Raw genomic sequence first — 27,003 nt, forward strand, 5'->3', positions numbered from 1 at the left:
AAGACTGGTGAATCTTATATTTGATGGCACTTTAGGTGAAATAAAGTATCATACATTTAATGAATGACAAACACATGACATCCTCTGAAAGCTCTTCAAATAAGTTATCCATAAATGTTAAACAATAACTACCATACTTTTTAATTTTCTTTGGGAAGAACCCAGAAAATGGGGAAAAAAAAAATATATATATATATATATATATACACACACATATATATATATATAAATACCATAACTGAAGGTTGCAAACAAGTCACTTCTGGCTTACCACTTTTCATACTGACATGTCAATCTACAATTAAAGCAGCACAGACCAGTTCTTATTTCAAGTTATTACTGTTAATATACAACACAAAATGACAAATCCTGTCTCTAATTATTGGACTTTCATAGGACGCCATTTCTCAAATGTGCTTATACCAAAATAGGAGCACAGAACTTGGGATTCCAGCCAATTTCTGTTTTCCTGAAGCTGTCTGTCATCTGTGTATTAATTAAGTCTTTCTATTCTTTTGCTCCCTCCTGCTATCTACTATTGGCCAATTATTGGTTTTCAACATCATCACCAGGACTTCAGCAGAGAATATGAAATGGAAAGTAAAATCAGTCCATCTGGCAATTTAACAGTTCTGTTAAAGGGATTAATAAGAGAGGATAAAAGAAATGGCCAAAATGAAATTATAAGATGATCAATGAATCTCAACTATTCCTACCATCTTCCCCACGAAGATTGTTAAGTTCTGTGTGTGTATATACATGTGTTTTCTAATGGAATGGAAATTTAGGGGACATTTATAAGATATACAAACACATTTTCAAGTTTATAAGCACAAAATAACACACCCATCCTTTTCATTTCATTCTGATAAGATCAATAGATAATTGAGAGACAAAGACTTTTATTCAGAACTGGCTGTATCCAGTTACTTATGCATTTAAATAATCAGATTATTAAGCATTGGTTTAATCTGAAACTGTCAGCTATATATGTTTTCAAAAAATTATTTCTACTGTATTCCTACAACACACTGAAGACCCTATAATATGTCAATTTTATTAGTTCATCTCTAAATATAGCTACATTTGATGAAAGGTGTAAAGAAATACTTAGAACTTTATTGGAACCAAAGTCCAAAAGAAGATGAAAAAATTCTAAGGGTATTTTTAGAAAATTAGATTTAAAAAATTTCTATGGTATTATGGGAACAAAACAATGCTCTACAAATCTATCCTTATTAAAAGGAAAATTAAAATAGTAGTGAACATGGAAAAAAGAAGTATGCCTTTTCTAACTTATAGCCTTGCAATATTGATTCTTTCATTGAAAAATAGTTTATCTGTATTTTGTGGTTAATGTTATGCTACGATAACAATGTTAATACAATTTTCATTAGTTCATTTCAGTGAAACAAGCCAAAAAAAAAAAGTCTACAGAAAACTCCTGTATTTGCAATCTTGTTCAATCAATGAAGGCAAAGGACACAATATTTAAGAGGTCTCTAAATCAGATTGCTTTTTATTTAAACTAATTTCTAGAAAAATTTGCTCTCTGTAAGTGATCATGTCTTCTACATCTTTGTAGATAAGCATTTCTTCAATGGACAATAACTGATAGTTATTCAGGCTGAATGACGACTTGTTCTTTACAGCATGTAACATTTTTAGGGATGTTGTAACTGAATCACTCAAAGAACAACAAACTGGGAAAATGCGAGCAGTCCACAAACTCAGATATGTCTTCTTCCCAGAGAACAGTTCCTCTGTAACTTTAAGATTCCAAATATCTAAACATGACAGGAAACAGACTCCAAAGAATTGAAGTAATTTTATATCTGAAAATGTTCTAACATTCTTTTTCAAGTTGTCATGTACTCCAAATGCCACAGTTGAATACTTTAAATGTCCATTCATCTTTAAGCTTAAGGAACACACACAAGAATATGGGGGCAGGATGGCTTTTGTTATGATATAAGAACCACTGATAATGCAGTTTTCCCCAACTGAAACATTAGACCCCAATCTGGAATATTCAATAACTGAGCCAGGTGCCACAGAACATCTTGAATCCAATATACTTTGAATGACACAGGATGTTTTACCAGAGCATTCTGGTATTGCTGGAGAGATGCTAAAAGCTATGGACTGTAAGCCAAGCTCTGATTTCAAATTGCTATCTGAAGACAAATGAAACAAATACTCTTCAGTTGTTCCAATGTGATAAAATTTGGAGTTATTAAGAACAACAACATTTAGTGGTGTTCCTTTAAGAAGATGAAATATTCTCTGCCTCATGTTTACCAACTCTGACTCTTCCTTAATGACATTTGATGTGTTTCTGGTATACTCCATGGTTGCTCCAGGTCCCAAAGCCTGCAGAAAGTCTCCATATGCATCTATTTCACAGTTCAGTGTGCCTATTTTTTCATAAAAAGCAAGTAACTTTTTTGCTGATTTATAATCTATGTAAAACAGGCTGTCCGTATAGACATACTCAGTACCTAAATTAAGAGAGGGAGTGTCACCTCTAGCAAAGTCCTGTTGAAAAAAATTTCCTTCTTTATACACAGCATCAAATTGATGCATATTTTCTATACTGGGCTTATGAAGGAAACGACGGCAACACCTATATTCGAGATCTCTAAATTCTGGATAATTAAAAGGTTCTAAGACAAATACTCCATGTGTGGTGCCTACAGTCAAACTAGAAGGATGAGCTAAAGCAGTAAAGCCAGGTTTGTCAAATCTGATAAACTCAGATTCTCCAACACTATAAAGTTCAATATCATCTGCACAGGTAATCAGAATCCCAGGATTCATATGTGGGGGGAAATCAATATACATGGCTAATTTTAGTTCCAACATCTGAAAAATGGGGTTACCAAGAGGTAAAGCAGTGAAAATTTTCCCCAGAGCACTTGCATTTGGAAGGCGTTGACTGTAGCCACCTATAAAATTAAACAAACAAAATAAACATTTAAAAATGTATTATAGTTTATTAGATTTTAAAAACCAAGGGGGCATCAACTACAATTCAACACATCTCTAAAGATATTTAATACATACAATGTATCACTGCAACTGAGGATAGAATAATGAATTACAGATTACAAATACAAAAAGCAATTTTCCTGCAGCCATTTGATATAACGCAGTTTAAAGATTCTAGATTAGGACAGAATTCCAATATACTATAAGCCTATGAATTGTTTCAAATCAAATGTTTAGTAAAAAGGATCATGGGCTAAAACATGACCTAGTATCTACATTTTAAGCAATGGTTCAAATAGATGTGGTGTCACATCTGATACCAGGAATATCTGTCATAGGAAAAAAAATTGTTGCAAAAAACTGATTTACCAATTCCAAATTACGATTATCTATTAAACAGTAATTTCAAGATGCAGTATATTTCCTTGAATTACTGCATACACTTAAAGGAAGTAAAAGTACATTTATTTAACAGAGTTTTAAAATTTATACTGATTTATAATTCAAAAAGGCTTTCTTCCTCTAAGATGAACCTTGTAACTTCTTAATTTCTTAAAAAGTGTGTTTTCCTAAGTACATTAGTTATATTACATTATTTTAAATAATTAATTACAGTGAGAGACAGCATTACATAGTAGAAGGAGTCAGACAAAAATGGGTTCAATGACATCATCAACACAGCAGCATAAGACATCCACTGGAAAAGTCTCCCCTCAGAAACAACTAATAAAAGGACAAATTCCACTTGTTTGGAAGCCTGGATGATGATAGAGACTAGAGAAGGACTCCACAAATGTTGAACCACAGAAAAATTAAAAAAAAAAAAACACACCAAAAACGGTAGGAGATCCATGACCTGGACCTGCCAGTCTGGACTCTTCCCGCTTATTCAGTCCTGCGCACTGTACTTTAAGAGTCGCACAGAGGCAGTACAGCCCAGGAACCTCCCGCTGTGGATTCAGACCATATGGCCACTCTGCAGAGACCCAGAGTGGAACACAAGCAGCTGGTAAGTGCTTGCATACAAAAGGGGCCTCAGAAAATAAAAAGAGACTGCAGCAGAACTGTTGGCAAGAGGTGCACACATTCAACTCAATCTGCTGAATCATCAAAACAAAGGGCACCTTTTTAAAACACTGAACTCATCTGGTTCCCTGTGGTGGGATAAACCAATGGGGAAATAATCAGAGGCAGGAAAACCTCAGGGAAATTAAAAGGGAAAAATTGAAGTGCTGTAAGACAGGATGGGTCCCAGACCTGAAAAGTGTAATAAAAATGGGGCATTGAATGAAAGGGAGAAGTAAAACAAATCACAGGAGCTGGGGAGAAAATTCTGCACAAAAATAACCAGAACAGACCAGGATTCCCAGAGAATGAAGAGATGAAAGAAAGCTTTCTCATAGAGGTGAAATAATTGCACATAAAAGGGTAATCTTGAAAGCTGTACCACACGTCAAGGGAAAGAATCAGGTGTAGAAGACCTGAGAAAGTCTGAACAGTTAAACAGAGGCTACTCTAGGTCCAGTATAAGTTGGACCAAGTGTCAAAGAAAAGCCTTATCACATAACCAATCTACAATAGAACCCTGAGCAATGGGGAGAAACTGACCTTTAGAGTTATCACACCAAAATAATCAGATGCCCAGACATCAGCAAAAAATCAAACCACACTAAGACACAGGAAGATATGGCTCAGTCAAGGAAACATACAAACTTCAGAGGAGACAAAGAATTTGGAAAAACTTTTCAAAGAAGATCAAGCAAATCTATTCAATCCAAGGAAAAGAAGGAAAATATGGGTAGAAGTAAACTAATGATAGATATAGAGCTAAAAGATATTAAGAAGAGAATGTGTGAGCAAAAAGAAGAATTTAGGAAGTTTAAAAAGAAGCATAACAAATTATGGGATGAAAGGAATAATAATGGAGATTAAAAATATATTAAGGCATACCATAGCAGTTATAAACAAGTAGAATAAGGAATCAGTGAACTAGAAGACACGACAATCAAAATCATACAGTCAGAAGAACAGATAGAGAAAAGAGTAAAAAAAAATTGAGCGGTGTCTAAGGGACTTGTGTGATAGCACAAAGCATAACAACATATGCATCATGGGAGTCCCAGAAGGAGAAGAGAAGAGAAAAGGAAAAGAATATTTGAGGAAAAGTAATGGTCCTAAATTTCCCACTATTATCAAAGACATAAATATACATGTCAAAGAAGTGCAACATACTCCAAACAGGATAAAGACCCTAACAAACCTATTCTGAGGCACATTAATCAGAATGTCAAATGCCAAAGATAAAGAGAGAATTCTGAAAGCAGCAAGAGAAAAATGATTCATCACATATAAGGGATCCTCAATTAGACTAAGTTCTGATTTCTCAAAAGAAACCATGGAGGTGAGAAGGCAGTGGCATGATATATTTAAAGTACTAAAGAGAAAAACTGCAAGCCCCAAATTCTTTATCAGGCAAAACTGTTCTTCAAAAATGAGGGAGCCTTTAAAACATTCACAGATAAATAAAAATGGAGAATGTATCACCAAAAGATCTGCCCTACAAGAATTGCTAAAGGGAGTTCTTTAGGTTGAAAGGAAAAAAAACAGGAGAGAGTGGCTTGGAGCACTGTGAAGAAGTGAAGTAATTCAGTAAAGGTAAACAAATGTGGAAATGCAAAATCCAATAGTACTGTATCCTCAATATATAACTACTCTTTTATTCCTGTAAGAATTAGAGGACAATTGAATAAGATATAGTCATATTTCCTGATAATGGTCATGCAAAATATAAAAAGGTAATATGGGAAAAAAGCAACATAAAGAACGAAAACAGAGGGAAATAAGAGCAGAGAATGTGTATGCTACGGAAGTTAAGTCGGTATCTTTTCAAATTATTGGTTATAGACTTAGGTTGTATAATACAAACCCCAGGGTAACTACAAAGAAAGTATGTAAAATATATACCAAAATGGAAATGAGAAAAGTATCAGTCAGATACATCACAAAAGATCAACTATACAAAAAGGAGGGTGACATAAAGGAAAAGAGAGACAAAAAAGATAAAAGTTGTAAAAAACCAAAGGCCAAAATGGCTGAACTATTGCTTTAACAGTAATGACACTGAATGTAAATGGATTAAACTTCCCAATCAAAAGACGCAGATTGACAGAATGGATTTTAAAAAAAAAAAAGCAAGATCCAACTATATTTGTTTACAAGAGACTCACCTTGGAACTAAAGACACAAATAGATTGAAAGTGAAAGACAGTCCATGCAAACTGGAACCAAAAGAGAGCTGGGGTAGCTATACCAACATCAGACAAAACAGACTTAAGTCAAAAGCTGTTACAAGAGACAAAGGATACTATATATTAAAAAAAGGGGCAATCTACCAAGAAGAAATAACAATCTTAAATACTTATGTACCTAAACATTGTACCCCCAAATTTATGAGATGAACACTGGCAAAACTGGAGAAATAGCTACCTCTATAATAATGGTTGGAGACTTCCATATACCACTTTTCATCAATAGAAAGACTATGAAGACAGAAGACCAGTAAGGAAACAGAGAACTTGAACAATATGATAAATAAACTAGATCTAACAAACGTAAGATAGAACATTGCAACCTAAAACAACAGATACACATTCTTCTCAAGTGCACATGGATCGTTCTCCAGAATAAGACCATATGTTGGGTCACCAAACGTATATCTCAATAAATTTAAAAAGATTTGAATTATACAAACCATCTTCTCTGAACACAATGGAATGAGGCTGGAAATCAAGAACAAGTAGGGAAATGGAAAATCCACTAATACATGGAAGTTAAATAACACTCTTAATCAATGGGTCAAAAGAAAAAACAAAAGTCACAAGGGAAATCAGTAAATATGAGACAAATGAAAACTAGAATATAACATATCAAAACTGCTGGGATGACATGACTCCCGGGGATGAAACGGACCTGACATCATGGGATTGAGAACATCCTCCTGACAAAAAGGGGGATGCGAAATGAAACGAAATAAACTTTCAGTCGGTGAGAGATTCCAAATGGAGTTGAGAGGACACTCTGGTGGGCATTCTTATGCACTACACAGATAACCCTTTTTAGGTTTTAATGCATTGGAATAGCTAGAAGTAAATATTTGAACTATCAAACTGCAACCCAGTAGCCTTGACTCTTGATGATGATTGTATAGCAACATAGCTTACAATGGGTGACAGTGTGATTGTGAAACCTTGTGGATCACACTCCCTTTACACAGTGTATGGATGGATGAGTAGAAAAATGAGGACAAAAAACCAAATGGAAAAATAGGGTTGGGGGGGATGATTTGGGTGTTCTTTTTTACTTCTATCTTTTTATTCTTATTTTCTCTTTTTCTGGTACTAGGAAAATGTTCAAAAATACATTGGGGTGATGAATGCACAATTATATGATGGTACTGTGAACAACTGATTGTACACCTAGAATGACTGTATGGTATGTGAATACATCTCAATAAAATTGAATTGGAAAAAAAAAAAACTGCTGGGATGCAGCAAAGGTAGTGCTCAGGCGGAAATTTACAGCCCTACATGCCTACATTAAAAAAAGAAGAAAGAACTAAAATCACAGACCTAACTGCTCACCTGGAGGACTCAGAAAAATAACAGCGAACTGAACCTGAAGCAAAAAGAAAGAAGCAAATAATAAATATTAGAGCAGAAATAAATGAAACAGAGAATAAAAAACAAAGAACATTAGCAAAACCAAAAGTTGGTTATTTGAAAAGATCCATAAAATTGACAAATCTTAAACTAGACTGACAAAGAAAAAGAGAGGATACAAATAAAATCAGAAATGAGAGGGAGGATATAACTATTGACCCCATAGAAATAAATAGGATCGTAAGAGGATATTATGGACTTCCAGGGAAGACAGTGAAATAGGGAGCTCCATGACCCAGTCCTTCCATGAAAACAGCTATTAAACAGACAGACACTGTCTAAAGAACTATTTTGAAAACCCAGAGGCCAGAAGAACTCTGTACAGCATCCAGGGAAGAGTGGGAGGAAAAGACTGATAAAGTATGGTACAGAGCTGCAAACTGCTCTGAGTAGCGGCTACTGGCACCCATCCCCCACCCTCATGGCAGGCTGCTGCAGGGTCCAGTTTTGCCTAGCTTGCTAGTGACAGAAAGGGACATAAAATCCTCTTCTACCAAAAGGGGATGGGCACAGTTCATCACCAATCACCGCTTTTGATAAGCAAATTTGGATGGCTGGGTCCTGGCTTTAAGGGCAGCTATTGTTTCAACTTGCCCTGGACAAAGGCAGTGGCAGCCATTGTTTCAATCCTGTCCCAACAAAGGCAGCAGGAGCCACTGTTTCAATCGCCCTCGGACAGGGGTAGAGGTGGTAGTGATTTAAAGACAAAGTGCTTCTTCAGGGTTGTGAGGGACACTTAGCTGCATTTGCTGGGCAGGTCAGGAAAGCTCAGCTTTTCGGAGCCATTAGAGAAGATGTTGCCGCCCTTCCTGACTCCCACCCCTGAGCACTCTGAAGTCAGTCTATAACCTGTGTATGGGTCTCTGACCCAGTATTGGCCGGGAAAGACCAACTGGTAAAAGTCCTCTCTGGGGTGACACTCCTCCCAGAATTTGCCCTCCAGGCAAAAATGTGAGAGGAAAGAAAAGGAATGTAAAATCCAATAGAGACAGACAGCCAGGGACAAAATGGATATGAGAAATGTAAATGTGCATGCTATTGAAGTTAAGGTGGTATCAAATCAAAGATGGCTGTGATATATTAAGGACAATAAATTTCAACCCCATGGTAACCACAAGGAAAACAGATGAAAAATATATCTAGATAGAAATGAGAAGGCACTCAACATGGTACAACACAAAAAAGCAAATAAATATAAAATATATTTTAATGGAAGTGATTGACAAAAACAGTCTAAGACTTTCAAAGGCTAAACAGCAAAATGGTAGAAGCAAGTTCTGTGTTACCAGTAGTGAGTTAAAATGTAAATGGATTAAACTCCCAAGCCAAAATGCAGAAACAACAGAATGGAATAAGAAAAGCATGAACCAAGTATATGCTGCCTGCAAAAACCTCACTTTAAAGTCAAAGATACAAGTAGGCTGAGTGTGAAAGAATGGGAAAAAATATATCATACAATTAGTAACCAAAAGAGAGCTGGGGTGGCTATGCTAATATCAGATAATATAGACTTTAAGTCAAAAAAAGTTACCATTATTATGGTCGGTATATACAGATTAAGGGGATAATTCAGAAGGAAGATGTAACAACTATAAATTTTTATGCAGTTATCTGCAGAGCCCCAATATATATGAAGCAAATACTGACAGATTTTAAGGGAGAAACTGACAGTTCTCTATTAATAATAGGAGACTTTAATACACCACTCTCAATAACGGAGTGAGTATCTAGTCAGAAGATCAGTGAGGAAGTACAGGATGTGAACGACACACTAAACCAAGTAAACCTAATGGACATATATAGAACACTGGACCCAAAGAAAACAGGATACATACTCTTCTCAAGTGCACATGGACATTATCCAGGATAAACCGTTTTTTTTTTTTTTTGGTCACAAAATAAGTCTCAATACATTAGAAAGTATTGAAATCATAAAATGTATATTCTCTGACCACAAGAGAATGAAGCTAGAAATCAATAGCAGAGAGAGAAATGGAAAATTCACAAACATGTGGAAATACTCTTAAACAACCAATGGGTTAAAGAGGAAATCAGAAGTAAAATTAGGAAATATCTTGAGGCAAATGAAAATGAAAATACAACATACCAAAATTTATGGGATGCAGTGAAGGCAGTGCTGAGAGGGCAATTTATAGCTTTAAATCCTTACATTAAAAAAGATGAAGACTTCAAATCAGAGACCTAACCTCAAAACTGGAAGAACTAGAAAAAGAAGAACAAACAAAATTCAAACTAAGCAGAAGGAAAGAAATAACAAAGATCAGAGTGGAGACAAATGAAATAGAAAATAAAAAAACAAACAAACAATAGAATCAACAAAACTAAATGTTGGTTTTTTGAAAAGATCGTAAAATTGACAAACCTTTAGCTAAACTGACCAAGAAAAAAAGAGAATACAAATAAAGAAAATCAGAAATGAAAAGGGGGACATTATTATTAACCCCACTGAAATAAAAAGGACAGTTAAGAGGATACTATGAAGAACGGCATGCCAATAAATTAGATAACCTAGATGATACAGACAAATTCTTAGAAACACACAGAAACTATGTATATTGAGAAAAAGAAGATGTCAACAAACCAGTTGCTAGTAAAGAGATTAACTCAGTAAACAAAACCTCCCAACAAAGAAAGCCCAGGACCAGATGGCCTTAAAGCGGATTTCTAGCAAACATTCTAAGTCTTAACCTCAATTCTTCTCAAACTCTTCCAAAAAATGAAGAGGAGGTAACACTCCCTTACTCATTCTACAAGGCTAACATCACTGTCATACCAAAGTCAGATAAAGATACCACAAGAAAAGCAAACTACAGATCAATAACTTATGAATATATATGCAGAAATCCTCAACAAAATACTAGCAAACTGAATCCAACAGCAAATTAAATTAATTATACACCATCATCAAGTGGGTTTTATTCTGGCATGCAAGGTTGGTTAAACATAAGAAAATCAATTAATGTAATACACCATATTAATAGAATGAAGGACTAAAATCACATGATCATCTCAATTATGAAGAAAAGGCATTTGACAAAACACAGCACCTTTTCTTGATAAAAACACTTAGAACACTGTGAATAGAAAGAAACTTCTTCAACACGATAAAGGGCATATATGATAAAGGACCCACAGCTAACATCCCGCTTAATGGTGAAAGACTGGAAGCTTTCCTTCTAAAATCAGGAAGAAAAGATGTCCATTGTCATCCCTGGGCACAGAAGACAAATAAATGGAAGGACATTCTATGTTCATGGATTACAAGAGTATACATTGTTAAGATGTCAGTACTACCCAAAGCAATTTATACATTCAATGCAATCCCAATCAAAATTACAACAACCTACTTTGCAGAAATGGAAAAGCCAATCATCACATTTATGTGGAGGCACAAGGGGCCCTGATCAGATAAAGCCACCTTGATAAAGAAGAATGAAGTTGGAGGACTCATACTTCCCTACCTTAAACTTATTACAAAGCCACAGTAATCAAAACAGCATGGTACTGGCATAAAGACAGACATATAGACCAATGGAATAGAATTGAGAGCTCAGAATTCAACTCTCATATTTATGGTCAACTAATTTTTGACAAGGGGGCAAAGACCATTCAAACTGGGAAAGAAATGTCTCATCAACAAATGGTTCTGGGAAAACTGGATCTCCATTTGCAAAAAAAAGAAAAAGAAGGACCCCTCCCTCACACCTTATATAAAAATCACCTCATAATGGATCAAAGATCTTAATAAAAGAGCTAGAACTAACAAACTCCTAAAAGAAAACTTAAGGACACATCTTCAGGACCTTGTGTTAGGCAATGGTTTCTTAGACTTTACACTCAAATCACCAGCAACAAAAGAAAAAACAGATAAATGGGACATCATCAAAATCAGAAACTTTTGTGCATGAAAGAACTTTATCACGAAAGTGAAAGGACAACCTTTTTTATTTTTAAATATTTTAAAGATTGTACTTTTGGTCAATCATAATTAGACAAAAAATGTAAAACAGGTTTAGCAACAGTCTTGTAATCCCAGAGCTAAATCAGCCTCTCAGTGATGACAAGAATCCTTTCTAAATAAAGCCTAACAGAGCCATAGTCATATTTTGATGAGTTCTGCCTTAGGAAAATAATTTTCTACATACATATCAAAAGTAATTTCCATGAAAAGTTGATGGTGGATATCATCTAGAATTTTAAGGACATTTAAATTGTGTGAACAATATACTACGCTGCCTACAATACAAAAAATATCAAAGCAAGAGAAGTATGAAATATTTGTGTTCAAAGCAAAATAACTTCAAAGAATAAAGAAAAAAAAAAAAGTATATGCTAAGGAGAAAAAAGTCCCTAGAGTATCAGATGAAATAATCAAAAGGAAATGCAAATTAGCAAAGTATCACTTTACCAGAGTGAATTAATAGGATGGTAAAAGAACTCCATTTATCTCCATACAACTTTTCCAAACATTGCAGGACACAAAGTGTTGATCCTCCATTTCCTTAAAAATAAAGTTAAAAATCACAATTTACTTCATAGAAACCTACTAAAACTTCATAATTATGGTAAATTTATGTTTTATAACATTTACAGATGTTGACTTTTGGCTACTGTTAACTACACAGAAAGATAGCAAAGGTATTGGTAAAATAATCAAATTAAATATACATCTAATAGCAAATGAAAAACCAAGCATTTAGTATAAAACCCAGAGATCACCCCTTAGTAATAAATGATGAGCTACTAATGTTCTCCTGAAAATAGTGATAATAATGATAAATGATAAATCAGACAATCTCAGCACTAGAAGACTGCAAATATAATCATTCACATGGAGTTACAAATCACAAAACCCATTTAAAAAATTCTCCCATATGACATAATTAAACAAGCAAGTTAGACATCTTCTCTAAAAATTTTTTTAGAATTTGATTGCCTAAAATACATCATAATTATAACTACCATTTACTAGTTACCTTGGGCACGTTATTTAATTTTCTGTGCCTCAGTTCACATTTATACAATTCATCATGAGTAAATGTCATTAAAATGAATAAAATTCTTTTTTAAATAACATTATGGAAGATTTCACAGTAAAGTCAGTAAGTAAGAACAGTTGCTATTCCTTTTATCTTTTAAAAAAAATCAATTTACATTAAAATGTAAGAGTACTCAGATGTTATGGGTAGATAATACAACTTATTAACTGTTAAGTCACAGAAAGGCTTTTCTTTAACGATTATTCTGCGAAGAACATATGTTATAAACCTGACTAAAAACTGCATACCAATTTTGGCTCCAACAGGATCAACAAAAACATGATATTGAACTCCAAGGGGCAACGCCTTTCTTTTCAGCTTTTCTGACAGCTGTTGCTTATAGGCAAGTTCCTGTTTTTCATCAGCAGCTGTTATTGCAACAATGTCCCAGAATTCTCCAGCTGCCACAGCTTTGCCTATTTGGAAAGAAGAAAATAAAAAGATAACATTTATTATAATCTTTAAAGATATACCTTCTACTTTTGAGAATGAGGGAATAATTAGTGCTAGTAGGTATGGGTCAAAATAGTTCTCGTGAGGATTGTCCACACGTCCTTTTTTTTTTTTCTTTCAGATTTCTTGCTCCTTTCATGGTCTAAAAAACCCATTCATTTACAAACTCCGAAAGATAGGATGTTTGTTTATTAAGAGGGGTACTCTTGAACTGCCAATTCTCTTACCTCAATTTTTAAATAAGAAGGGGAGATAAAGAAATAAATATATCAATCTCCAGCTTTGAAAATCAATTTCCATATTATCAGGCCCACTTAGTGTTTGTTGGCTAAGAAAGACTCAACCTAAGGATACATTCCGTCAATGCTTCTGAGTACTATTTAATTACCTTGCTTTGAGCCATGCAACGTAACAAAAACTATTAAAGTGTGACATTAAATTCTGAGTGAAAGAAAAATTCCAATTCCCTAATGAATTCATTATAATATACCGCACTTGGTGTACAGTGGAAGGCTTTTGTTTATTGATAAACCAGATAAGGGTTTTTATTATTTAACAAACAAGACTTGGAAGCTAGAATCTAATAGTGTTGAACATTTTTCCTGGTATCCAAGTTATTATTCCCTCTTATTTTTTTAAAGCAGTCATTGCATTAGAGATACAACCAAATTTTATTAGTTAGTTGTACAGGGAATGGCAAGTGGCGTGGCATTTTTATTGACACCAAACTTCCCCTTTTTATTTTTTAATACATAATTCCTGTCTCCTCCCACTCCTTCTTCCCCACCTCACCCCCCATCTCCAACCTAACAGCGTTTACATTACAGAACAAATTGGTAAAGCAGCTGGGGTACTGAGGCTAAAATCAGATCTTTTTGTAGAGGTCAAAATACTGTGCTTCAAGACTTTTACATTTATTTAAAATAACTTTCGTAATGAGCGAATTAATCTGGACTTATAGTTTCACTACTCAGGTTAATGTGTTGTTTTTCCCCTCCTTTCTCTTTCCTCAGTTTATTATGAAGGAATAAAGTTAAAGACAGGAAGCAACGAACATAAGAGGAAGGGACAGCCCTCAGGTGAGAAACAGGAAGTGTCAGTCCAGCAAATCTCCTGGCACATAGGCACCCTCCCTCTCCATAATTCCGCAGAGCTCTGGTTCCTCCTTTGGTACCTCTTAGCTCTGAAAACTTTCGCAATTTTCGGTGCGTGGCTTCTCGCAGAGCTACATCTGGCGGGACCTTGGCAGCTGCCATAACCAACCTTCCCGGAGATCAGTGGAACACTTTCCCTGTAGCCGCCTCCCGGCACACAACGCATGCGCCCTGGAGTGTAAGCCGTCCCTTGATCCGGTTTCGCCTCTGCCCCGCCCCTTCCTTGCGTCACTCACGTAGGCACGCCCCCGAGCCCTTAGGCCTGCCCTGGGGAAGCCATGGGGTGAGCTCAGCGCCTCTCCCCGTTTCCCTAGCAACGGTCTCAAAAGCAGATAGCCAGCTACCTAGTGATTTGTCGAACTGCGCCGGCTCCGGGTCGCTTGTTCCCAAATCGGAAGGCATTGCAGCCCGGGTGACCCGGTGAGTGGTTCAGGCTGTATGACAAGATTGTTAGAACCAACCTGAAGACAGAAACGACAACCTAACTTTTAACTTTCTATCAAAAGGCGACTCGTCTCTAATTGGCGGCTTGTTCAGCTATAGCAGTTTCCAAGGGCTCCTGACAGTTGATTCCTCCCCCTCGTCATGGGAGCCACCCTGTCGAGATACAAGTCTGAATATTTGAAATCTGTATTCTCTTCATGATCCTTAGGCTTGTGGGTTTTTTGCCCTTGCATCTCCGAGAATTAACCTCACCACCTGCTCGGTTTTTAGTTCGCTTCGTAGAGTACACTATATCTGCCTTCAAGATGTTGCCTTTGGAGGATCCGCCAACAGTTGTTCTGTTTGGTTGCCTCTTTGTCATCCTTTTGTATTTGCAGAGTACACTAGAACTTTTTATAACGTTCTTGAGAATGTCAGCCTTATTAGGTGTGTCTTTGGTAGATGTATCTGTATTTTTCTTGTGTAGAGCATGAAGTTTACAATGAGCTTTACAGATTAATCTCTTCTTCTTTACACATAAGGTAGCTATGAATCAGAGAGAATAGTGACCTAAGGCCTCACTATTAGTATATTGTAGAGAGGATTTAAGAAGCCTGTCTTCATTAAAGGCTTCATCGAAACACAGGAATTTAATGCCTGTCTTCATTAAAGGCTTCATCGGAAACACAGGAATTTAATGCCTTATGAGTTCTTATCATAAACTTACCTAGTTTTTTCTTGTAAAGACTTAATCCTGGTCTGTATGTATAGAGAATTCTGTATGTACAGAGAAAACATTTGTGTAAAAAATGCATCTTAAAAGCATACTCTCATGTTCTTATTTAAAACTTTACTTTTTTTGTTAATTAAATGACACATTATTATTGAAGAGAAAATGCAGAAGATTTGAGTGAGGTCCAGAGTGAGCAAAAGGGAAAGTAGCAAGAGAGAAGGTCAGAGAGGTAACAGGGCCATAGTGAAGATTTGGTTTTTACTTGGAGTGTAACAAAGCCATTGCAGGATTTTGATGTGACTTGTCTTATGTTTAAAAGGACCACTTAGAACTGTGAAAACACAGTATAATGGGAGGTGGGGCAAGGATAGAAGCAGGGACTTGTTTGGAGGATACTGCATGTATACAGGTGAGGATTGGTTAAGGCTTGGCCAAGTATGGTAATTGTGGAGATAGTGAGAAGTTGGTCAGATTCTGGATATATTTTGAAGGTACAACCAATAAAATTTGTGGGTGGGAAGTATGTGGAGTGCGAGAGACAGGAGTCAAGGATGACTGCCTGAAGGATGAAGTGGCCATCCTTTGAGATGGGGAGCAATGCAGATGGGCAGGTTGGTGGGTAGTGGGGAAAGTCCAGAATTCAGTTGTCAGTCCAGAATAAACAAATGTATATGTATGCAATGTATATTATAATGAAAGTTTGTTTGTATGTATTCATCTATATATGCATCTGGAATTCAGGAGAGAGGTGTGGCTAGAAATATAATTTTGGGAATTGTCAGCCTATAGATGGAATTAATTTTAAACTATGGAATTAGATAAGGTCCCAAGGGAGTGAACATCAGTAGAGACTATATACTCATAAATTTTACATTCTAATAAAGTGGAGTGGATAATAAAAAGGTAACCAAATAATATTCCAGATAGTGATAAGAACTGTTAAGGAGATAATACAGGGTGACATAATAATTTGATAATATGGAGTATTAAATAGAGCATTTTTTGGATATGAGAAGGATGGTCATGGAAGGTTTCTTTGAAGAGGTGATGTTTGAGCTGAGAGTCAAATGATGAGAAATAGCCAGCCTCATAAATAGATGTGGATAATGGCCAGTAGAGAGCAAAGATGAAAGTAGGAGAAGAAGGAAGTCACTAGAGTACTCTTGGTGAGGAATCTGATGGCTTGGGCATTGTAATCAATTTGTTTAATGTGTTTTCCCAGTTTTTACGTTTGTAAATTCTACTTAAAACTTTTTGCTCTAAGAGACTTTATGCAGTCTGATTTATAATTTTTAAATCCAGGATTATTGCTCTCTACAGGTTTTCCATTTTATTTTAGTTAATGTTGATATTTTTATTTTTTTCTATAAAATTTAAGTTTAAAAATGGATTTTTATGCACAGTTAAAATAGGGCATATATTGTCCTATAATTAAAATTCCAATAAGTGTAAAGAACATCATAATATTTTCTTAAGATTTAAAAAACATTCTCTGAGTTTAACATTAGGCCCTGCTATTACTGATTTTAATTTTTTTCTTGATTAGATTCTCTAGAAGTTTCTCTATTTTATTATTTTTATTCAAAAATAAGCCTTTGAACTTATTTAGCTATTCTACTTTCTTTTCTTTAATTTTTAGTTTAAAGTTGTCCTCTTTCAAGCAATTAGAAAAGCACAGAGAATAGCCTAATAAAGCAGCATTTATCTGCCACCCATAATGAACAAATAGTCACATTTTGTCACATTTATCTCGGATCTCTGCTCTCCATATATATAAATCATTTTTCTTATTCCTTCTCCCTAGAGCTAAGGACTATCCTAAGATATATGCATAAAGCTGTAAGCAATATATAGTATCGATTGTGTGTGTTTTAAAAATGTATAAAAGTGGTATTATATAGGGTATACATGTTTTTGAAACCTTTTTTAATGCACATTATGAATTCAATATTTAGTTATGTTTCAAGATACATAGTATATGCAGTTCATGGATTTTAGGTGCAGTATGGCATAATCTATGAATATATCAAATTTATTTTTTTGTTGGATATTTGAGTTTCCAATTTGAGAATAATCTTTTTTTTCTTCATTTTATTGAGATATATTCACATACCATGCAATCATACAAAATAAATCGTACATTCGATTGTTCACAGTACCATTACATAGTTATACATTCATCACCTAAACCAATCCCTGACACCTTCGTTAGAACACACACAAAAATAACAAGAATAATAATTAAAGTGAAAAAGAGCAATTAAAGTGAAAAAGAACACTGGGTGCCTTTGTCTGTTTGTTTGTTTTGTTCCCCTATTTTTCTACTCATCCATCCATAAACTAGACAAAGGGGAGTGTGGTCCTTATGGCTTTCCCAATCACATTGTCACCCCTCATAAGCTACATTTTTATACAATTGTCTTCGAGATTCATGGGTTCTGGGTTGTAGTTTGATAGTTTCAGGTATCTACCACCAGCTACCCCAATTCATTAGAACCTAAAAAGGGTTGTCTAAATTGTGCGTAAGAGTGCCCACCAGAGTGACCTCTCAGCTCCTTTTGGAATCTCTCTGCCGCTGAAGCTTATTTCATTTCCTTTCACAGAGAATAATCTTTTATGTGAAAATTTCCCCAGATACTAACCCTAGAAGTAGAATTTGGGGGACTTGGTATGTGCATTTTCAGCTTTTTTTAGAAGATTGAAATTGTTCTCCAAAGTTGTTGAACTGATTGTATTATTTTATTCTCTCATTATCAGTGTCTGAGCATTTCCATATCTTCACAGCCTTGGTATTCAAATATTTACCAATCCAAGGCATTTGAAATATCTTATTTTGATTTGCAAAAGATTTTGAGCGTCTTTTCCAAAAAATTTTTTTTGGTCCCTTGGGATTCTTCTGGAACTTCTCTTTGTATCTTTTGTCTACTTTTTTTTTTTTTTATGAATTAAGTTATAGATATTCTACTTAAAAATATTTACAAAGCAAGGTACATTAATATACTTTTCTTGTAAAAATATTCAAAACAATATGGATGTATTTTAGACTAAAAAAATGAACGGTCCCTGTCAACCATTTTGTACCACTCTCCTGTCTTCATCTCCTTTTCACATAGTAACCATGCATATTGGTGTGTTCAATTTGGAGTCCTTTTTCTGTGTATTTTAAATGCATAGGTATATTTAAAATACATATACATAGGTATATTTTTAAATATGACTCAAAATATGTTCATTTATAATTTATCTTTAATAGCACTATATTAATATATATCTTGGAGATTTTTCTATATTGATACATATACATGTACTTCATTTGTTTTGACAACTTACTAATATTTTATTGTATCTTGGCATGTACCATTTTTACTTTGCCAGACATATAAGTATTACCATTTTTAACATTCCAAGCAGTGCTTTAGAGAGTATCTTTGTGCACATGTGAAAATATATATCTATAAGATCAATTCCTAGAGGTATAATTGTTGGTACAAAGAATATGCCTATTTTTAATTTTGATAGGTACTGAAAACTTAACCTTTTTAAAAGATTATTACCATTTTCATTTTTAGCAGCAGTGTATGAGAGGGCTCATCACTCCCTTGCTAACACTGCATATTAGTAATTTAGTATTTTTGCCAATCTGCTGTTTGAAGCATTTTAATTTACATTTCCCTGGTTATTTGTAGTTCGGGCATTTTCTTTTAGGTATTTTGTCTTTGTTATGGATTGGTAGAACTTCTTCCTATATTCTGATCCTTTGTTAATATTTTTAATTGTACAGATTTAAACATATATATTTAAATATAAATATACACATACACACATTTATTGTTCTTTTATAATTTGTGGCTTTTATGTCTTGGTTTAAGAAATTCTTCTTTACCCTGAAGTCATAAATATATTTTTTGATATTCTCTTATGCGAGTTAAAAAATTTTGCTTTTTCAGTAGAATTCTTTAATCCTGCCAGCATTTATCATATTTTTATGTGTGGGAAATGGATATTATCTTTTTCCAACATGATTACATAATTGTCTCAAATACTCCATTTTTTCTCCTATTGATTATATACCTAGTGCAAGTGAATGAACGGTTTATTTTGGTGCTTGCTCCATTCGCTCCATTTGACTATTTCATTCACCCTGTACTAACTTCATATTGTTTCAACTATAGCTTTTTAATAAGTGTTAAATATGGTTTCATGAGTTCTCTCTCCTAACTATTTAAAATTGCCTTTGCTAGTCCAGCTCTTCATTTTTTAAAATTAGCTTGTCAAGTTCACAAAAGTCTCAGTTGGAATTTTGATTGTTTTGTACTTCAGTTGTATTTTATTTAATTAGCTTCCTATGGATGGACATTAGGTTGTTTTCAATCATTTGCTATCACAAATAGTACTGCAATGAACAGGATGGTGCATGCTTCTTTGTATACATACGTTGCAGCCCAAGAGGGCCATGCCAGTCCAGAGGCCAAAGAAGACCACCAGCATTTTCTGATACATGAACTTTTATTCAGGGCTTACTTACTGGGTGAGAAGTTGTGGAGCGATAGTGACGGCTCTCTCAGGCCAGGCAGGCGTCGTGTTTACAGGGAAGGCGACGGAGCCATGCAAAAAAGGCAGAAAGCCTTTTATAAGGGTTTAAGACAAAGGCCTTCCTAAGGGTGGGGGGAACATAGATGGAGGAACATGTTACTTTGACCTGGGGGGTAGTGCAGGAAGGACTAGAATAGCACTTGAATAATTACATTTTGCTCTTTTTATGAGACTAAGAGCCTCTCACTTCCTGCCTGCTTGCATAAAGTTACATTTTAAGGTCAATTAACCCTTTTTCTCTTTACTGGCTTAGAAAGACAATAGGTTAAACATTTAGCTGCCTAGATCATGCAGACTGCTGTGCACCAAAGATCTGCAGGCCTGTTTTGCTCAGGCCACGGGTTGCCACAATCCATCCCTGCACAACAGTTTGCATTGACCATAGGACAGACTTTACATCTATAATTTACAACCATACAATAAACAACATAGTCATAATACATTGGTACACAGAGATAATAAACCTATTAGCAAGTGGTGCTATGGCCAGGTTAATGAGTTTTACCATTTAGCACAAGTACTGCCTGGGATAAAATAGCTAAAGGATAACACTACCAGGCATTTTGCTTTATTTTATATTTAGTTTCTACCATTTTTTCAACCTTGATGACAGAAATAAATTTCCATTTCCACCAACTTTCTGCAACTTTCTATATTCATTCAGGTTTTGTTCCATATCCCCTATTTTTTATTCTGATACAACCGGTCATTTAGGAAAAATGACTTCCTTTTCCTTCAATTAAAAAAAAAAAGACATCCCTCATACCCTCTACATTCAAGTCATCAGAATAATTCTGGAAATTGTTCTTCATTTTACAGCATATTATTACCAATAACATTACACTCGTTAGAAGGCTAAATACTAAAACATTTCGGTCAATGTATTATTGAAATAGTAACACATTTTTTTTAACTAGAATTAACAACACATGTAAGCATTAAATTGGACAGCTGAGTGGTTTAACAATATATATAAACTGAGTCTTCATAGTAGATAAAAGGGTTCCAGGTGAGGGGGTTTTAAATACCATGTTTCCTTCCTCTGCAGGGAGCCCTTCAGTGTCAGAACTACAGTTAGTTTCCTATGTAATTCTACTATCCATGGGCTTAGGATTCTCAACCAGCGTGGTAGCATGGGCCAGAACCAGAGCCAACTGAACTTATTTTCCCCAATTTCTAGTGTTTGTGGCATAGGCAAGAGAAAGTTATTATCATTGCCCCATTGTGGCTTGAAGGCAGCCAGCCCCTTTATCTGGAGTTAATGCTGATACAGTCCTAGAGTCCATTGTTTCTATCATCCTTTAAGTGTTCAGCTATATCCATGGCAGTGAAAGCATATTTTTTTGTTTCTTTGGACAGAGGAAGGGGCAAATATAGTTTACTTGCCACCAGGTGACAGGAATCTGGTGTCCTTGGTGCCCAGTCTTCCGGCACAGCCATTCCGTCACTTCATGCGTTGCTGGTGTTAGGCTGTGGAATTTTGCTAAGGCATCCGCTTCTATGTTACCTGGTAATGAACTGGTGTTATGGGCAGAGACATGAAAAACGGTTACCTTACATTTGTGGCAAGCAGTCCAGATGTTTTCCCACCAGATGGTGTCAATACTGGGCTGGACAGTCACAGCTGTCCAGGTAGTGGATTACCCATGTGCCAGTCCATGCAGAGTCAGGTGTATTTCCTTGTCCGTCAACAGTGGGCATGGGAGGAGCCACCTCGGGGGTATCCACAGGAATCAGGGCATGCTGCTCTTTCACAGAGGAGGCTAGTCCTAAAATTTCCTGCATCTCTGTTTTTAAAGAGCCATTGTCAAAGATGCCATGTCATAGGAGGTAGACTTTCCATTTTGTCAGTGTGCCCACCTGAGCACTCCCCAAATGGGGCTTATTTATAGTGTCCCATATATGCGTATCTATGTGGATATGGTCTTCTGTAAGGTTGCTGGGCACCTGAGTTAGACCTCAACACTTGCAACAGAGGATTACAAACTATGCATAATTGCTCTCTTAAAGGGCTATATCTGAGTTCTATGCCCTTCCATAGTTGGGACCAGAATCTAACAAGTACACATTTAGCTTGTTGCCTTTGCCACAAACCCCACCCAAAGCCAACATTGGCACTGGCCACATCCAAATCACAGGGTTTATTGGGGTCCACTCCCCTTAAAGTCTGTGCTTGCATAATAGTTAGCTTAGTCTTTTTAAACACAACATGCTATGGAAAATCCTATTCCCACATTTTTCCTTTTCTAATTAGGGTATACAAAGGTTTTAAAATTCGTGCTAGAGTATAAACACTTCTCAATAACTTAACAAACCAAGAAAAGCCATCAACTGTTCAGAAGTTGGCAATGTGGGATAACTGCATTTTAACAACAACAGCTGAAGGAATAGCCTTAGTTTTACCCAACCAGACAAAACCCAAGAACTTGATAGAGTAGTCAGGCTCTTCTGGAGGTTTCCACATTTGAAGGTATCCTTGTGGAAGCACAGCAGATGTCCATTGTTGTTTTCCCCACATGAAGCCTAACACAGGTTGACTGGAAAAAATCTAAAAATATTCGAAATAACATATTAGCAAGGTTTAACACAAAGTTAAACAGGAGCAACCAGTTCGCTAATGGTTCCCTAGGTTTTTGTCACTATTAGTTACTAACATCTCCTAATTCCCTTGGGAAAAACTCCCAGGATGAAATGAACACCCTCTGATCAGAAGCTGCTGCCACTGCCCCATCTTCCTCCCACCATGGGGGATCAGGGTTCTGAACTTCCTCTGCTTTAACCCTTTGTTGGAACAGAGGTCGGGTACGCCTACTTTCCTTAGTATCAATTTCCCAGTCAGACAGGGGCTTATCATCTTTTGATGAGGAATCAGCAGGGCCCTACACTTTATGGTTTCAGTCAGGGGAAGCCAGGATACACCTAACTTGCCCTTTGGGCAGCTTATGCCCTCTTTCTCTAGTGGGCTGGTATGCCAATATTTCTAAACATTTATCCAGAGCATCTTTCAATCCCCCTTGTGCTAGCCTCATATCTTTTTTAGCTTTAATTTACCTCCCAGGTGGCTTATGGCCATCTTAGCTGCTAAAGCTTCCTCAGTAGTGGCGAATGTAGCCTCTCACAATGGCCAGCCCACCGCAGCCGCAATCTGGTGGCCCTTTTTTCCTTTCTGAATCTCCAGTGGTCCTGTGGCCAGGGCTTACTTACAGGGTGAGAAGTCGTGGAGAGATCATGATAGCTCTCTCAGGCTGGGCAGGCATCGCGTTCACAGGGAAGACAACCGAGCCATGCAAAAAGGGCAGACAGCCTTTTATAAGGCTTTAAGACAAACGCCTTCCTAAGGGTGGGGGGAGCATAGATGCAGGAACAGGTCACTCTGACCTGGGGGGTGGTGCAGGAAGGAATAGAATAGCACTTGAACAATTACATTTTGCTCTTTTTGTGAGACTAAGAGCCTCTCACTTCCTGCCTGCTTGCATAAAGTTACATTTTAAGGTCAATTTACCCTTATTCTCTTTACTGGCTTAGGAAGACAATAGGTTAAACATTTACCTGCCTAGGTCATGCAGACTGCTGTGCACCAAAGATCTGCAGGCCTGTTTTGCTCAGGCCATGGGTTGCCACAACATACTACTGATATCTTCAGGATAATTCCTAAAAGTGGAATTTGTTGATTGAATTGTTCTTCCTTTGAATTTCTCATAGATGCTGTTCAATTTGTATTCCCACCTTTAATGTGAGTTTTCACATACTCTTGAAAATACAGAGTATTCTGAGCCTTTTTTTGATCATTCCATTCTGACAAGTAAAATATGGTGTTTGTAGCTTTAATTTGTGTTTCTCTTATTATGTGTGTTGAGCACAGAATCAAATATTTAAAAGAATTTGTATTTCCTATATGTTGTACATTTTCATTAGATTGTTGATTTTCCTCTTAATTTGTATTTATATTAAGGAAATTATTCTTTATTCCATAAGACTATGCTTTTTAGTCCATGTCCATAGATAACAGCTTTCTCTATAGATTAAACGTTGTAGATCATTTTGTTGTTTGATGAATCTTCATAGAAATTTTAGTGGAAACTTGAGAGACTATATGTGAGCCAGTTAAAATTCACTTCTATGCCAATCCAGAAGTTTTGCTAATACTAACCTGGAAATATCCTAGTCTTTTCTTGTATTTTACGGGAACTGTGAATTTCCTTCTCTACTAAATGTTTAGCATTAATGTTCTCATATTAAGTGACAACTTCCTTTTCTTCCTTACACCCATTAGACCTAACTAAAAGATCATATGAGCATTTGTTCTTCCTTTTATATACACACTCATCAGGCTGCATATTTCATACTTTGTAACTTATTTTCCTTAGTGTCTTTCCTTAATAATTGAACTTACATTAAAATGTTGGGGGGGGTCTATATTTTACACACACATACATACTAATAGAAGTATACACACATACATGTATACATATATATATTTCTCTCCACTGGGTCCAGTGACAAGTTAATATTGGCCCCCTAAAGCCAATTGTTTGCAACCGCACTTGCAGTGATACCATGTTGATAACTTGCAGTCAGCCATGGAGGGAGTATTTACACCAGGGTCTGCAAATGCTGCAAATCAGGTCTGCCCCCACCCCCATAGAAAACCAGTTAAACTTTACGAGCACACTACTGCCCAACTGCCTTGGTCCCACAACTCCCTTCACATGGTGTATATGTGGAGGTCATTTCAAGAAGGACTCTAAGATTTTAAATGGATATAGAGGTTGAGAATTAAAATAAAAATGAAACAAAAACAGTTTTGAGATTTGGTGTTAGTATAACTTGGGGAATGTTGGTGCTGTTGATAGTATAGGAAAGGGAGAAAGAGATCTAGTTAGGGAAGATTATGGGTTCAGTTTGGATTTGTTAAGTTTGAGTTGTGTCCTGGATGTCAATGTTGATAGATCCTGAAATCAATGAACTGTATGGGGCTAATGTTTTTAAGAGATGTTGGGGTTCATAGTGGATTTGGGAATCATCATGTATCAGAATCAAGTTATCAAGGGTCAAAGTATAGAAAGATGAAGAAGGTGGTAAGGTTTAGGACTTGAGAAATAACTGCAGGTATGAGACAAAGGGGAAAGAGTACCCTAGGAAAGAGTCAGAAGTAGTGTGGTATTCGAGAGAGGTAGATGAAAAATACAAATGTTTGCATTGTGGCGTCTCTACAAGCTCTAGGGGAGGAAAGAGTTTCAATGATAAAGGGAAACACTGGGCCTGAAGAAAGGCTATTGAATATGGTATATAAGAAATCACTGAAGCTATTCAAGAATACTAAAGCTCTATGAGGAGGGTAGAGACACCAACTAGATTTTAGGAAGTTATGTATTTTTTATATGATACTTCCAAAAAGGATTTAGGGATAACTTTCAATATTAGATCACATAGGGTATAATATATTTAAAATAAAAGAGATTGAAGACCAAGTAGAAAAAGCAAAGATAGGTATATTTGAGCTGAATAAGATATTGCAGTTGAATACTAAATTTATATCTGAACTTTTGGAGACCTAGGGTAAAAATAGAAATATACTGAGAAATATCATTGATCAATAAATTCAGGCTCATATAAAGAAGCAGACTTCTTTTCCTGGCACTAATTTTGAATGCTAACTGGAATTTGTCATTTATGAAGAATAATAGATAACAAAATGGATGTTTTCTTCTATGGTTTTGAAAAAAAGCCAACATCATTTTTAGATGTAGACATTGTTTATAATACCCCTCTAAAAAGGCAGGAAATATGTGTTTCTTGTAGTTATGGGTGATAAGTTTACTAAAGCAGGATTCTAACCAGTAAGGAGAAGGGACAGATGTTTAGTGTCAGCCAAGTAGCCTCGAGTTTTATGTAGCATTTCAGTCCCAGTAGGTAACTGGAATGATAAGTAGAATACAGAGGTAGAATCACAATTGTACAGCTGGGTCCAATTCTGACGTTTAGGTGATTGATAATGGGAGGACATCCAGTAGCTCAGGGCTCACCTTGTACCAATAAAATACTAATTCTAAGGTAGCAACATTAATTTCAGTTTCTGTAACTACATGAGAGGAAGGTGGGAATCTAAACATAGGCTTTTAGTTAGGGTTGGTTCAGGAATTGAGATGAATAGCTTTAGATCTTGTATTTGAGTGGAGTTAGAGAAAGCAAGTGCTAATGAAAAATGCTATTTTCAAGGCTGATTTCAATGAATGATGTATTGGTTTTAATTTTTTTAATGCACTGTCAAAATATGTAAGCTCTTAGCTCTCAAAGATTGACTATTCCAGCTCAAACACTTATTCCATTCAAATTGTTTATTTTCTAAAGAAGTCTGATTATTCTAGCCTGTGTGGTTAGATTTGGGTACAAGAGTTATGAATAGGGTCAGGGTAAGTTTAAAGAAAATTGGTCATTTCCATTCATTCTTCAAATATTCATCTTTTTAGGAAGGAGATAAGCAAAGAAGAAATGAATTAACTATTTGAAAAGCAACAGCAGCAGCAACAAAAAAATAAAAACCACCTTTAATCTTGGTTAAAGAGGTAAGTATAAGTCCTGTAAATTTACTTCATAGAATGTTATTTATCACTATTCTACTGTGATTAAAACCAATTGAGTAGGAATATCCTTATTTGATTTGGTTCAGGTAGTTATTTCTTGGGTGATAATGGTAGTAAACATTCACAGTCTGGCTTTTCTGTAGATGAAGTTTTGTCACAACCAATTCTATTTCAGGAAGTCAAATCTTTTAAAATTTTCAGCTAATGGATGCTTAGAGCATATATGCTTTACAACAGTTTTTTAGGAGATTTTATTATAGCATGGTGAATGTTTAGGTTAACTTGGCCAGTGAA

General features: G+C 35.8%; 2 protein-coding genes across 3 annotated transcripts in view; one reads left to right on the forward strand and one right to left on the reverse strand.

Annotated features, from left to right (window-relative positions):
- Nucleotides 1-885: 885 nt before the first annotated feature.
- FPGT (fucose-1-phosphate guanylyltransferase) lies at nt 886-14,533 on the reverse strand. Of its 2 annotated transcripts, none has more exons than XM_037826913.1 (4): nt 14,397-14,533; nt 13,018-13,185; nt 12,139-12,231; nt 886-2,948 (listed from the first exon to the last, which is right to left on the reverse strand). In XM_037826913.1, exons 1-4 carry the CDS (start codon nt 14,476-14,478, stop codon nt 1,492-1,494), a joined length of 1,800 nt encoding a protein of 599 aa, XP_037682841.1. In that variant the 5' UTR covers nt 14,479-14,533; the 3' UTR covers nt 886-1,491. The 2 variants fall into 2 exon arrangements, with proteins under 2 accessions (XP_037682841.1, XP_037682842.1); XM_037826914.1 differs by having other exon boundaries at nt 1,825-2,131.
- Nucleotides 14,534-14,636: 103 nt separating this feature from the next.
- LRRIQ3 (leucine rich repeats and IQ motif containing 3) overlaps nt 14,637-27,003 on the forward strand; it is a 235,148-nt gene continuing 222,781 nt past the window's right edge. Inside the window, exons 1-2 of the mRNA XM_037826915.1 lie at nt 14,637-14,796; nt 26,596-26,691. The gene's annotated coding sequence lies outside the window, so the exon portion shown is untranslated. The remainder of the gene's footprint in view (nt 14,797-26,595; nt 26,692-27,003) is intronic.

Source organism: Choloepus didactylus, chromosome 2 (genome assembly GCF_015220235.1).
Source record: "Choloepus didactylus isolate mChoDid1 chromosome 2, mChoDid1.pri, whole genome shotgun sequence".
Taxonomy (NCBI): Eukaryota; Metazoa; Chordata; class Mammalia; order Pilosa; family Megalonychidae; genus Choloepus; species Choloepus didactylus.